Source organism: Alexandromys fortis, unplaced genomic scaffold (genome assembly GCF_014885135.2).
Source record: "Alexandromys fortis isolate MF-2015 unplaced genomic scaffold, M_Fortis_MF-2015_v1.1 scaffold_9, whole genome shotgun sequence".
NCBI classification, from domain to species: Eukaryota; Metazoa; Chordata; class Mammalia; order Rodentia; family Cricetidae; genus Alexandromys; species Alexandromys fortis.
Window position 1 is genome coordinate 18,201,994 of NW_026067892.1, and position 14,165 is coordinate 18,216,158.

The following is a 14,165-nucleotide window of genomic DNA, read 5'->3' on the forward strand; positions in this document are numbered from 1 at the left end:
AGAAAATGCGGTTTGAAACTTGCCAGATTCTACTAACATAATCCTGTGTATTTTCTCCCACTTTACTGATATTTACTTGTCCTTCATCCTTTTGTTTGCTTATTTTGTTTTGTTTCTCAAGACAGGGTTTCTCTGTAGCTTTGGAGCCTGTCTTGGAACTTGCTCCATAGACCAGGCTGGCCTCGAACTCACAGAGATTCTCCTGCCTCTGCCTCCCGAGTGCTGAAATTAAAAGTGTGTGCCACCACCGCCCAGCCCTTCATTCTTATAGTTTTAAGGGACTACTTAAAGTTTTAAGGGACTGGAGAGATGGCTCAGAGGTTAAGAGCACTGGCTGCTTGCTCTTCCAGAGGTCCTGAGTTCAATACCTAGCACCCAATGGTGGCTCACAGCCAGCTGTAGTAAGATCCTGTGCCCTCTTCTGTCCTGCAGGCAGAACACTGTGTGTGTGTGTGTGTGTTATATTAAAACAAATCTTTTTTTTTTTTGGAATAAGCAGATCTTTAAAAAAATTTTTTTTGAGACCTGAGCTGGAGAGATGGCTCATCAGTTAAAAGTACCTGTTGGTCTTATAGAGGGCACACACACTCATACAATGAAAAGAAATTCATTGGAGATACTGTGGGGGGCTGGAGAGAACCAAGAGTTTGGCGCACACTAAGCACATATTCTGAGCTATACTCCCAGCAAACTCATCCATAATGATGGGTTTCCTGTGCTATCAATACTTTCTTCCAGAACTTCTATTACCCTTTGATCCATATCCTGTGACAAGCGGCCCCTTGCCATGTCTCTGAAATGTTTCCTCCTCTTCCGCCCTGAGCTGTCAAACTACTTCCCCTCCTTGGCGAGCGTTCTAGGCGCGCTCCTTGTTGCTGGGTGGATTATGAGCTGCATAAAGGCTGTCTTTGGATGGGGAGAAGATGAGCCACTCACAGGTGCTGTGGTATTTCTCGCCAGCTCCAGCCTCATTAAAGCGCATCAGAAAGCGTGTGTCTCCTGGCTTTCAAAGGTGGTGTGCACCTGCTCTCCAAACATTTGAGGCCAGTCGGGAGGCAGAGGCTGGCAGATCTCCACACGTTTCCTGCCATCCTGGCTCACATAGAATGTCCAGGCCAGCCCTGGCTACAGTGTGAGATGCTGTCGAAAAATACAAAACAGAACAAAAAAATCCAAAAGAGGTGGCAAGAAGCTCTGGTCTCTGTATAGGGACCGTCAAGGCGCCACAGTGGGTAATGGCGCTAAGCCTGATGACCGGGGTCAAATCCCTGAAACCCACATGATGGGAGAGAATCGGCTCCTAAAAACTGTCCTCTGATCTTCACTTGTGTGCTTTAGTACACACATGCTCCTCCCCCAAGTCAATCAATAAAATGTAGGTTTAAACAATTTTAAATTAGGACCAGGCAGTGGTGGTGCACACCTTTAATCCCAGCACTTGGGAGGCAGAGGCAGGCAGATCTCTGTGAGTTCAAGGCCAGCCTGATCTACAAGAGCTAGTTTCAGGACAGCTAGGGCTGTTACACAGAGAAACCCTGTCTCAAAAAACCAAAATAAATAAATGAATGAAATAAAAATAAAAATAATTTAAATCAGGGGCTGGAGAGATGGCTCAGCGGTTAAGAGCATTGCCTGCTCTTCCAAAGGTCCTGAGTTCAATTCCCAGCAACCACATGGTGGCTCACAACCATCTGAAATGAGATCTGATGCCCTCTTCTGGCCTGCAGGCAGACACGCAAACAGAATATTGTATACATAATAAATAAATATTTAAAAAAAAATAATTTAAATCAGCCAGGCAGTGGTTGTGCACGTGAACTTGGGAAGCAGAGGCAGGAGGATCTCTGAGTCTGAGGCCAGCCTGATTTACAGAGTGAGTTCCAGGACAGTCAGGGATATTTAGAGACACACTGTTTTGAAGGGGAAAAAAAAGGAAAGAATCCATTTAACTTGTTAGAGACAGAGTGTAATCCTTCCAATATGAGAGATACTTACCACCTTGTGGGTTCCTTGTTCGGACAGGTTATCCTGCTCGGAGAGCCAGGTACCAGTGGGTACGCTGCAATCCTGACAGCATCTCTGCAAACTGCGTGGAGGAGAAGGGACCCCTGTTTGACCTAATGGCAGATGGACCCGACGACGTTGGCCCTCCAATGAGCAATCCTTTTCTGTAAGTGGACTTGAGTCTGATCTCCCAGAAGTGGTGGAGTGTTTCTCTTCAGGTTCCTGCTGTGGTGGCGCTGTGATCCTCTACAGTTGAGGAGCAGCGTACTTTTGTATTTCGTTTGTGAGCGCGTGTTTTGCCTGCAGGAACATGCTTTGAGGAAGGTGTGTTGGTTGGAGGACATTTTACAGGAGCGAGTTATTGTCTAGGGGATTGAAGCTAAGTCATCAGTCTTGATGGCAGGCACCTTTATGTGACATCTTGCTGGCTGGTGTGGGAAGATGCCAGCTGGTCATCTCTAGTTCCTTTGCTGTCTCTTGCTGGCTCCACTTCCCTACTACTCCATGTTTAAGCAGCTCCCCTTGAGTTAAATATTCAGGGTTTTCCCTGTACCCTATACCCACCACTTTGTCTCAGACTTCTATTCTGCAGTTGCCTCTCTGGATCCAGCGTCTTCTCCCATCAGTACACAGACAGAGTCTAGGGCTTCCTGACATTGGGTGGACCACCCCGACTCTCTGTCTTTACAGCTATTTCCCCACTCTGATCTTCATTATATCAAAATTTCTTTTTGAGACAGGGTCTCATATCACTATATGGCAATGTCTGTCCTGAAACTTGCTCTATAGGCAAGGCTGGCCTTGAAATCAGAGATCTACCTGTCTCTGCCTCTCAAATGCTGGGATTAAAGGTGTGCGCCACCATACTTGGCACATCAGCCCTTCCTAGAATGGGCGCTTATGCTTGCCCCTTCTCCTGACACATACAGTTGGACTCCTGCTTCTCAATCCAGAGTATTTGGTGACTGAGACACAGATATTGGTTGTGTCTCTGTGTTTAGGTTACTTGACCACTTCACTGCCTTATAAAATGATTGACTCGCCACTTCCGTTGAAAGCCCCTTTCTGTGGGCTTTTACCGGTCACCTTCTCCGGGTTGTTGGGTTTCCATAGCTGTGTTCTCTTTTGTTTATTTTAACATTGTGTGTCCTGGCTCTGTCACAGGCCTTTGTGTTTTCTCAAGGTGACCTCCGCCTGTTCCACAGCTTTCTATTTCCACCTGTATGTTAGTAACCGCGATGTCTGCATCCAGCTTTCTGTGACCTGCCAGGTGGAATCAATGTCCTGGGCACATTAGATGACTTTTGCTTCCTGTTTCTGCATTCCCTGCCATCTTCCTGACTGATGTATTCACTAGAGTGTTAACTTCTAGATCAGAGACCTCCCCTTTCTTTTCCTGTTGTATCTCAAGCAGTGGCGACAGGTCAACAAATAATTTATTTTTTGGCATGCGTGGCTGCTATAAATCTGATCAATTTCACTTGTGATTTTCCTGGAGAAAATGACCCTCAGGCTATAACATTCAAACACACCCCTCTCCACTCTTGAGACAGGGTCTTGGTATGTAGATCAGGTTAACCACAAATTTGTGGTCACCCCCTTGTCTCTTTCTCCTACTAGCTTGTGCCACCATTCTGCGCTTGAATTCAACTTTTGCCAAAGATGCGTTGCTACCGATTTGCCAAGGATGGGTGGCACTGTTTCTCTGCTCTGGCCTTTAGGTGTTCTTTAGATTAAGTTATGTGTGTCGAACCAACCCACATAACTCAGCCCTAGTGGCTTCCTGCTTTAGCTCAGGTGTACATATTCAAGTCTTATATTAGTGGAGAAAATCTAATGTTTATATTCTGGTAAGGTTAATACCCTCTTCCAGGTATGGTGGCTCCCACCTTTAATCCTAGCACTCAGGAGGCAGAGAGTTCTAGGCCAGTCTCGAATATAGAAATGAGACTCTGTCTAAAACAGCAACAACAACAAAAACTTTTACAAAGAACTTCTCGAGCTAATTATGTAGGCACACACATGTAAGCTTGGCACCTAGGAACCTAGGAAGCAGAGGCAAGAGAGTCAAGAGCCTGGGACCAACTTGGCCTTCATAATGACAGTCTACATATCTCAAAAGACAAAGGAAGAGTGCTCTTTGTTTTAACACTTTGTGAGTTTAGAAGTAATAGAAGTTCTGTCAAAAGCTTATGTTAGGAAACAATGTCATCTTTCTAGAATGATTTAGTGGTGTGCCCTTTCTTTAAGAAGAAACAATTAGCCGGGCGGTGGTGGCGCACGCCTTTAATTCCAGAACTTGGGAGGCAAAGGCAGGCAGATCTTTGTGAGTTCGAGGCCAGCCTGGTCTACAAGAGCTAGTTCCAGGACAGGCTTCAAACAAACAAACAAAAATTATCTATTTTTTAAAGGTTTATTTATTTATTATGGATACAGTGTTCTGCTTGCATGTATGCCTACAGGCCAGAAGAGGGCCCCAGATCTCATCCCAGAAGTTTGTGAGCCACCGCGTGGTTTCTGGGAATTGAACTCAGGACCTCTGAAGAGCAGCCAGTGCTCTTAACTGCTGAGCCATCTCTCTGACCCAAGATGTTTCTATTTTCATTTAATGTTTGTGAGTGTTAGTCTGCATATATGTGTTACATGTGTGAGTGTTTGCATGTATGTGCAGGAACCACACGCCTGCCTGGTGCTGGAGAAGGCTGGATGAAGGTGTCAGATTCTCTGAAACTGGAGTTATAGGTGGTTGTGAGCCTCAATGTGGATGCTGGGAACTGAACCCAGATCCTCTGCAAGAGCAGCCATTGCTCTTAACCTCCGAGTTGTCTCTTCAGCCCTGGCGTTTTGTTTGGAAGCATTGAAGACAGTTTTAACTCCTTGAATTTGAACAACTGAGTGCCTAAATTGATTTCCATGTTCTGCCTCCACTCCCCACTATGCTCCTTACCCCGACCCCATTTTTGTTATTGGAAGACGGGTCGGATAGCCCATGCTGGCTGCAGGTCACCATGGATCCAAGGATGACTTCAAACTTCGGATACTGCAGCCTCCACTGCCCAAAAGCTGCAATCATTTGTGTTGCTCCATGCCCAGCTTATTTCTTTATGTTAAAATATTAAAATTACATTATTTATAAGTATAATTTTATATTTTTCTTTGTATTTCAGGACGAGAGGATTTCCAGATAATTTCTTCCCTATTTCTGAAGACGTTTCTGGGTCGGGCTCTGGCTCCGGATTGGGCTCTGGTTCTGGTTCTGGCTCGGGCTCTGGTTCAGGCTCTGGCTCAGGAAGTGGCTTCCTAGGTGACGTGGAATGGGAATACCCGCCGGCAGATGACAGCGATGTTTTCTTTTACCACTATAGGCCTGTGGACAGGATGCTCCACGAGCCAAACCAAGGGCAGCCAGAAGATTTTATTATATGAAAGCGTTCATTTCTGTTTTCCCACCTCCACACAGAACAAGGTCTTCTGTACTTGGTGTTCCATGTTTAAATGATCAATCCTGGGATAAAGAGCTTTACAGAAAATTTAAAGTACCCGGAAAAGACTCTTAAATTCTGTCACCCTTTCCTCCTGAGTTCTTAAGGAGTTATACGTTAATGCTGTTATTGCTTCAGAAAATATCTGCGTTTATATGTGTAGGGATCAACATTATGAAATTAACTCATGCCCCCGTTATTATGCAACAACTTTTACAAGCCATGCTGTTTTTGAAAAATTCAATTTGAATAGCAAATGGATGAACAATAATATTCCATACCTACAGTGTTAGGAACGCGACTCACATTGTGAGTTACAGGAATACTCCTTTTTATGATTTAAAATAAAATAAAACAAAAGAGTGACCTCCTACAGTGGCTACGTGACCTGGTTTCTGTTGTGCTGTGGATGCTGTGGAGAAGCAGTGAATGTTGTTTATCTAAAATTGCTTTGGGTTGTGCGGTTAGAAACTTAACGCCTCCAGTGCCACACGGTGTGCTCTCAATGCCTCTCCGTGCTTGGCCTTTGCCATAGATGCCTGTTTAATTTCAAATGTCATTCCACTAAAGCAAAGATATAACCTAAGGGGGGGAAGCTGTCTGGGGATTTCTTTTTCTCCTCCAGGAAATAATTACTTTTAAAACGATCTTTAAAAACAAATGTATATCTGTGAGATATATATTTATATGTGTGTGTGTGGAGAGAGAGAGAGAGAGAGAGAGAGAGAGAGAGAGAGAGAGAGAGAGAGGGGTAAAATATCACTGGGCTGGAGAGATGGCTTGGTGGTGACGAGCACTTTGCTCTTCCAGTGGACCCAGGTTTAGTTCCCAAAACTCAGATGGCAGCTCACAACATAAGAGTCGATGTCACTTTCTGGCTTCCATGGACACCATGAATGCACAAACGTTTTAAAAAAACATACTCCCAAAACGAATTCAATATCTTTGTGTAATTCCTTGTCCTTAAGAGGCAGAAATTAGAGACTCGTTTGCATTTGTGCTATCTGTTCCCGAACCTGACGAAGCCTAGGGCCATCTAAGAAGAAAGTCCCCATTGAGAAATCGCCCAGATCAGATTGGCCTATGGGGATTGTGTTGATAATTGACACAGGAAGGTCTAGTTTACTGTGGGTGGCACCATTCCTCGGTGGGTTGTCCAGAAAGCCAGCTTGCTAAAGAATCCGCAATCCTTCGGGGTTTCTCCTTCACTCTCCAGCCTTGAGTTCCTGCCCTGATTTCTCTCAGTGATGAACTGTGACCTGGAAGTGTTAGCCCAGCAGGTCCTTTCCCTCCTCTAAGTTGCGTTCAGTCAGAATCTTTTATCACAGCCACAGAAAGGAAACAGAACAGATGCTCTGCTCCCGGGGGAACTATTTCCACTAGGGTACAGTGTGAGAGTCCTACTGAACTATAAGCATGACATTTTAATCCATGGATGCCTAGGGATAAGAACCAAAAATAGGACTCACCTTGGGAGTAATGGAGCTAATCACGGGATGGGCTGCTGCATATCTGAGAAAGGATAGAGGACACTCAGGTGTCGATGGAGGTTCCTCTTGATATTGTACTCTTTTTAGTCAAGGACCAAACCATTAGGAAGATTTATGAGCATTCACAATATAGTGGTGGAAACACATAATTGTAATACATTTTTATTATACATGTTTTTTTCCAAAATCGATAATAATTACAAATGTAATGCTAATACATCAGAGATGAGGGGGTGAAGCTGTTTGTTGCTGTTGTTTTATTAATTTTTTTTCCAACATAGGGTTTCTCTGTGTAGCTTTGAAGCCTATCCTGGAACTCGCTCTGTAGACCAGACTAGCTTCGAACTCACAGAAATTCACCTGCCTCTGTCTCCCAAGTGCTGAGATTAAAGGCCTATGCCACCACTGCCCAGCTTGTCTTAGTATTTCAATCACTGTTTAAAATACTAATATATTTATATCTTTGGGTATTCTGCCTTCTATGCTAAACCAGGATTTCTTATTTTTGTCATTTTTGGTGCTTTCTGAAGGATTTCTTTGTTTTCTTCGCATCTTTCTTCTTTCTTCTGGTTGAACAGGTGATTGAACCTAAGTCTCTGCCGCGAAGCTATACTCCAAATCTCTGGACAGGACTTCTTTGTTGCAGGGGGATGTCCTGTTTATTGTGGAATGTTTAGCTATGTCCCCAACTCCTCTCCAGATTACCCAGTAATTGTTCCCATAGATGTCAGGATAAATACTCCCAAACATTTCCAAATAATCCCCTGGGAGTAGTCTTCCCCTCTTCAGAATTGCTTTGTGGAATTGATGATCACTTAGTGGCTTATGTCTCATTGGTAACATTGCTATCTTTAAATTCATTACCTATTGCATGGGTCATCAGCATTTTATGGAAGCCAGGAATGGTGGCAAAGGTCTCTAATCCCTACTCTTCCTAAGGGGAGGCAGGTGAGTCAATTCTGGTCTCCATAGTGAGTTCTCAGGCAGACAGGCCTACAAAGTGTAACCCTATTTTTTAAAAAAACAGACAGGTAGTCTGTAGAAAATAAGACATTAGTAGCATAACCATTCAACTCTTTGATGTAAAAATTCTTTAAGAAATATTGGGTAGGAGGTAGTGGCACACGCCTTTAATCCCAGCACTTGGGAGACAGAGGCAGGTGGATCTCTGAGTTAGAAGACAACCTGGTCTACAAAATGAGTTCCAGGACAAGCAGGACTGTTTCACAGAGAAACCCCGTCTCAAACAAACAAACAAATAAGAAGTATAGAAAGAGATCCAGCATTCCATAGTCAAATGATTTAAAAACCAATCCCAAACCCTTTTATGTATATGGTTGTTTTTGCTGAATGTCTGTGCACAACATGTACAATGGTAACAATGGAGGTCAGCAGAGGGCATCCTATTCCCCTTGTTGGGAGCCACTATCTGGGCCCTGGGAATTAAATCTCATCCTTTGGAGGTGTAGCAAGCAAGTGCTCTTCATTTAGCTGAGCCATCTTTCCAGCCCCATTAATAGATTTTTGAACAAGCATACCACAGCAATTTAGAGGGGGAAAGTTTTTGAACAAATGGTATTAGAACCATGTGCACGCAGCTAAGCGCTCAGATCTTAGGCTATGTGCAATTGTTTTTCTCTCTTGTTTCTTTGTAACAGTGTCTCAACAGTAACAGGGCCCAGAATGCTGGGATTACTGCTATGAACCACTCTGCCTGCCTTTTTCCTTTCCTACAGAGTGGCTGGTGCTCCTTTGTCCAAGAAATCTGATTCACTGTTCCATCCAGTGTCCACCCCCCATCCTTTAAAGTTTCTCTGTGTGGCCCTGGCTGTCCTGGAATTCACTATGTAGACCAGGCTGGCCTCAAAGTCAGAAATCTGCCTCTGCTTTCCCAAGTGCCTCTGAATAAAGGCGTGCACCACCCACTGCTTGAGTCACGGGTTTTTAAGCAAGACTGTTTTGAGCTATAAACTCCTTCTCTGTCTCCATACTATTTTACCTTTTTGTAAATCTGGCCAGTGAGTGGCAACACAGGCGGGTAACCCCCAGTACTGAGAAGGCTGGAGGTAGGACGGATGTGTTTCTTGACAGCCTGGGCTACATAGAGTGTTCCAGCCAGTGAAACCTTGTCTCAACAATAAATAGATACACAAACATCCATCTGGCCCAAACTTCCTGGTATAGAAATCTTTAAATCTTGTTCTCAAATAATACAGTTTCTCCCTCTAAATGTGCGGGAAGCTCAGGGTTTCATTTGCAGCAGTGCATAAAACCGTTGGACATGATGCTGCAATTCCAGCTTTGGGAAGCACTTTGGAAGTGGAGGAAGGACCAAGCAGGATTGCTCCACTGAGGCCAGCATACACTACATAAGACACTATCTTTGGGCGGGGGGGGGGGGGGGGGGGGGGGGGGGGGGGGGGGGGGGGGGGGGGGGGGGGGGGGGCAGGAGCGAATTTTCAGCATTTGAATTTTGTCGTTATTAGAGACCAAAATCTCATATCAACCTTTAAACATTTTAGACTTGCACTGCTTCCCACGCTGAGTTTTGCTGTGACGGGAAGACGTTCCCCTTCTCCCGAATTCGAGTACAGGTTCAGCTTGGGAGCTTTCGTGGTATTTCCTCCACCCTCAGCATTTCTAGGCCCTTACTAACAACGATGGGGTCACGGTTCTTTGCACTCTCCCGGAAGGGCTGAAACGAGGGAAGAGGGCGGAACCCGTTTGTGAGCCCAGTCTCTGGTCCTTGGACGGATGGGTCGCGAGGTCTTCCTGGACTGCAGAGGACGGGCTCTAAGATTAAGTTTTTCTCCCTATAGGTCTCGGGGGTGGGGCGGGAAACCACTTCAGGTGAGGGAAGGTGCGAAGGTCGGGAATGCAAGAATTTCCTTTCCAACAAACCCGCGCTTCCTTCCGAGCCCCGCAAACTTCCCTGGGGAGGAGGAAACGCGTGTGCCGGGTAGGAGTTCCAGGGCTCACTGCTTGCGTCACGTGACAGCTCTAGGTTTTGGGGGATTGGGAGACCGCGCTTCGACCCCTCCCACCTGACGTCAGCCACAAGGACCACGCCTCTCACATGAAGGGCGGAGCAAAGAAACCCCGCCTCCAAAGGCCTTTCTGAAGGGCGTGCCTTCAGTGGGCGTGGCCAGAGTGGAGGAGGGCGGAGAGGGAAAGAGTGGTCACGTGCGGCTGGTGGCCTATGGTCACGTGACGTGCGGCGGGGCGCAGGCAGCGGGGCTTGGAGTTCTCCCGAGGAAAAGCCAAGTGAAGTGGGGGACCCGGCGGCGGTGACAATGGTGAGTGCGCGGCGGTCTGTGCGGCCGTCTCCCACGGGGACTCGCTGCGCGTGGCGGGACTCCAACGGCGGGCGCGGTGCCGAGCCTGCAGGGAAGGGGCGCGGAGCGGTGAGGCCTGACGGCTGCCCGGTCCCGGCCAGGCCTGAGCACCTGCGGCCGGCCGTACTGTCCTGGCCATGTCGGAGCCTCTACCTGCCTTCTTGGACCGGCTTTGGGGGCCGTGGTTGGGCCCCCGCAGTCCGCCGAGCCGGAGCCCCGCGGCCTCGCCTTCCAAGGTAGCCGAGGACAGCCCGTGGCCAGACCCTCAGTTCCGGACTCTGGCTAGACCTGCTCACCTTCCTCGTCCCGAGCTCGATAGAGTCCGCTTTTCTTTAAGCTGCATGTGGGGACTTTGAGATTTCATGACCCGGGTGGAGGCTTTTGTCATTTGTAGACTAGGATAGGGGAAAAGAGCAAAGGGTGTCGGAACGGGGACCCTCATTTATCTCCAAACACCGATTCAAGCGCTTGGTTTCACTTCCTTCCCTAAGCGGTTTCTACAACTTAGCGCTTTGGGATGTTGCAATGTCTTGGGAGCCAGGGAGGGAGGAAAATCAGAGCACTTAAGCACACTTAATGGGAAACACCATTGGACACGGTAGTGTTTAACTGTGTGCCGGCAGTTATAGATTGGAGCTTTTGGCTCATGTTTAGCCTGTACACCCGGAGAGGCGACAGTGTGCCACCTGCTCTTTCTAAGCTCACCAGTTTTAATAATCTGCTTGATATTTTTTAGACCACGCCAGCCGGGTCTATTTTAAAAACTTTGCTTTGCTTTGATTAAATAATTGAAAAGTCAGAAATCGTGTTGCTTTTACTAGAGGTGGGGAGAGGGGAAAGAGGGAAGTTTATTCTGGGAGGGTTTTCTTAAGTACTTTTGTGAGTCCAGGAACAGATAAACAGTAAGACTAACCCCTGCTCCCATGCAGCTGCAGATTAAGGAGTTAACCATTTGTTCGGGTAATTAGTTAAGGTGGAAATTACAAAGGCAATAAACAACTAAGAAGGAATTATTTGGGACTTAAGGAACCTTTCATTTCTCACAATTTGAAAAGAAAACTAAACAGCTCTCTTACTTTTTGATTATATTTGTAATTAGTCCTTCTAGTTGTGTTCAAGATATTGGCCAAACGAAACTTTAAAGTTTTAAAACCTTGAAATGGCCACACATGTATGTATGAGAATTTGCTGTTTCATTGTGTGTGGGCTCTGAATACATTGTGGAAGCCTTGAGCTCCCCTGAGCTCCATTTCGTTTTTCCCCTTGATGGAAAGAAAATTCACATATATTTTGACTATTTTTTCCTTCAAGTTCTGTTTTTTAACTTCAACCAGTCTTAGAAATATTCTTATTGGAGATCAAAAAGTTTATTACATTTTTCCTATACCCACATGTCATTTTGTTAGATGGTAATGTTCAATACTGGCATTTCATATTATAAGAAAGAATATTGTTTTTTTTTGTGTGTGTGTGGTTTCTTTTTATAATGTTATTTTATTTTTTATTATTTATTTATGCATTTAAAAAATATTGATTTTTATTGAAATCTGCATTTTCCTCTGCTTTCCTCCCTGCCCTGCCTCTTACCTCCCCTTCAACCCTCTCCCCGGTCCCCATGCTTCCAATTTACTCAGGAGATCTTGTTTTTTGCTACTTCCCGTAAATTAGATCTATGTATGCCTCTCTTAAGAGTTCCCATTGTTGTCTAGATTCTCTGGGATTGTGATTTGTAGGCTGGTTTTCTTTGCCTTATGTTAAAAACCACTTAATGAGTGAGTACATGTGATAATTAATTGTCTTTCTGGGTCTGGGTTACCTCACTCAAAATGATGTTTTCTAGCTCCATCCATTTGCCTGCAAAATTCAAGATGTCGTTATTTTTTTCTGCTGTGTAGTACTCCATTGTGTAAATGTACCACATTTTCCTTATCCTTCTTCGGTCGAGGGGCATTTAGGTTGTTTCCAGGTTCTGGCTATGACAAACAATGCTGCTATGAACATAGTTAAGCATATGTCCTTGTGGTACAATTGAGCATCCTTTGGATATATACCCAAAAGTGGTATTACTGGGTCTTGAGGAAGGTTGTTTCCTAATTTTCTAAGAAGTCACCACACTGACATCCAAAGGGGCTGTACCAGCTTGCACTCCTACCAGCAATGCAGAAGTGTTCCCTTTTCCCCACAACCTCTCCAGCATAAGTTGTCATCAGTGTTTTTGATCTTGGCCATTCTTACAGGTGTAAGATGGAATCTCAGAGTTGTTTTGATTTGCATTTCTCTGATGACTAAGGATTTGAGCATTTCCTTAAGTGTCTTTTTTTGTTTTGTTTTTGTTTTTTTTTTTTTTTTGAGACAGGGTTTCTCTGTAGCTTTGGAGCTTGTCCTGGAACTAGCTGTTGTAGACCAGGCTGGCCTTGAACTCACAGAGATCCGCCTGCCTCTGTCTCACAGGTGCTGGGATTAAACGCTTGCGCCACCACTGCCCGGCTCTTAAGTGTCTTTTTATATTGTTATTTTTTAATGCATGATCTTTCTATGTGGACCTTGTTGACCTCGTATTTCCTCTGTGTGTACCTCAAATAGGGCTTGAATTTGTGGCAATTCTTTTTTCTTTTTTTCAAGACTGGGTTTCTATGTGTAGCCTCACTGCCTTGGATCTTGCTCTGTAGACCAGAGTGGTCTCGAACTCAGAGAGATCTGCCAGACTCTGCTTCCCAAGTGCTGGGATTAAAGGCGTGTACAACCACCTCCTGGCAAATTTTGTGGCAATTCTTTTGTTTCAACATTTTAAGTAGTGAGATGATAGGCATTAGCCCATATGCAAAGCTATGATACCTAAGTGTTTTAACTTGTATATTAATTGCCAGCATTTCCCCTGAAATGATTTTGTGTGTATGTTATTCAGGAACCATCAAAGGTTTTTCAGTAGTTAGGTAAGAGATTCACAACTGAGTTGTATCTCTAGATCCCTTGTGCTTCTTTGGCTCTTTCAAGTGAGATCCAAGAAATCAAACAAACAAAACTACAGCAATAACCAAACACATTATAAGAAAACAACCCTTCCCCGCCCCCCAAAGAAAAGGTGTATATGTGATGCTGGTGTCCGGAGCTGGAGGGGATGTTCAGAGAGTTTGGTTCCTAGGACCTATGTGACAGTTCTCAGTTATATGTGATTCCTGCTTCAGGGGGTCCAATACCCTCTTCTGGCTTCAAAGGCACTGTATGCTCATGGTGCACATACCACTCATGCCCGTAAAGTAAAACAAATCTGAAATGCTTAAAAGTTGGGGCCAGTTACCATAAGCCACATGATCGGAGTTCAGTCCCCAGAACCCAAGTAGTAGGAGGGAAACCCACTCTCCAAAGTGTCCTCTGACCTCTACATGTGTGCTGTGACATGCTTGAGCCGCCCTTTCAAACAGATAAATAAAAGACAAAAAATGAGAGGCAGCATGGTGGTGCATGCTTGTCGGCCAGGAAATAAAGGTCAGAGTTGCTGTAAGACCCCAGCTCGTCTGCTGCACTGCAATAGTGGTTATGTGGTTCTCCCACCTCCCAGGGTACATTGATGGGAAACATTCCAGAGCAAGTCTTTGCGTGAAAACAAGCTCTTTACTCAGAAGTTTATTTTTTTCCTTGTGTTGCCCACATGTTCCAGAAGATATCTGTAATTGTTTGGAGGCTTTTAAAGGAATGGCAGTCTAGCTGTTAAGGTGCTGTTCATCGTTTCTCCTCTGCATATGCTGTCCTAAGCTTTTCAAAGGATTTTCTGAGACAGGAGGTGGTGGTGTAATCCTTTGATCTCAGCACTTAGGAGGTAGAGACAGGCAGATCTCTGAGTTCTTGATCTACAG

At 45.1% G+C, this 14,165-nt stretch overlaps 2 protein-coding genes across 2 annotated transcripts in view; both read left to right on the forward strand.

Moving 5' to 3' along the window:
• Positions 1–5,859, forward strand: part of Srgn (serglycin) — a 36,158-nt gene extending 30,299 nt beyond the window's left edge. Inside the window, exons 3-4 of the mRNA XM_050142275.1 lie at positions 2,023–2,170; positions 5,172–5,859. Of these exons, the coding sequence (XP_049998232.1) occupies positions 2,023–2,170; positions 5,172–5,430 (407 nt within the window). The 3' untranslated portion in view covers positions 5,431–5,859. The remainder of the gene's footprint in view (positions 1–2,022; positions 2,171–5,171) is intronic.
• A 4,217-nt stretch (positions 5,860–10,076) lies between these two features.
• The window catches only part of Vps26a (VPS26 retromer complex component A), a 32,780-nt gene continuing 28,691 nt past the window's right edge, over positions 10,077–14,165 (forward strand). The window contains exon 1 of the mRNA XM_050140752.1: positions 10,077–10,272. Coding sequence (XP_049996709.1) covers positions 10,270–10,272 — 3 coding nt within the window. The 5' untranslated portion in view covers positions 10,077–10,269. The remainder of the gene's footprint in view (positions 10,273–14,165) is intronic.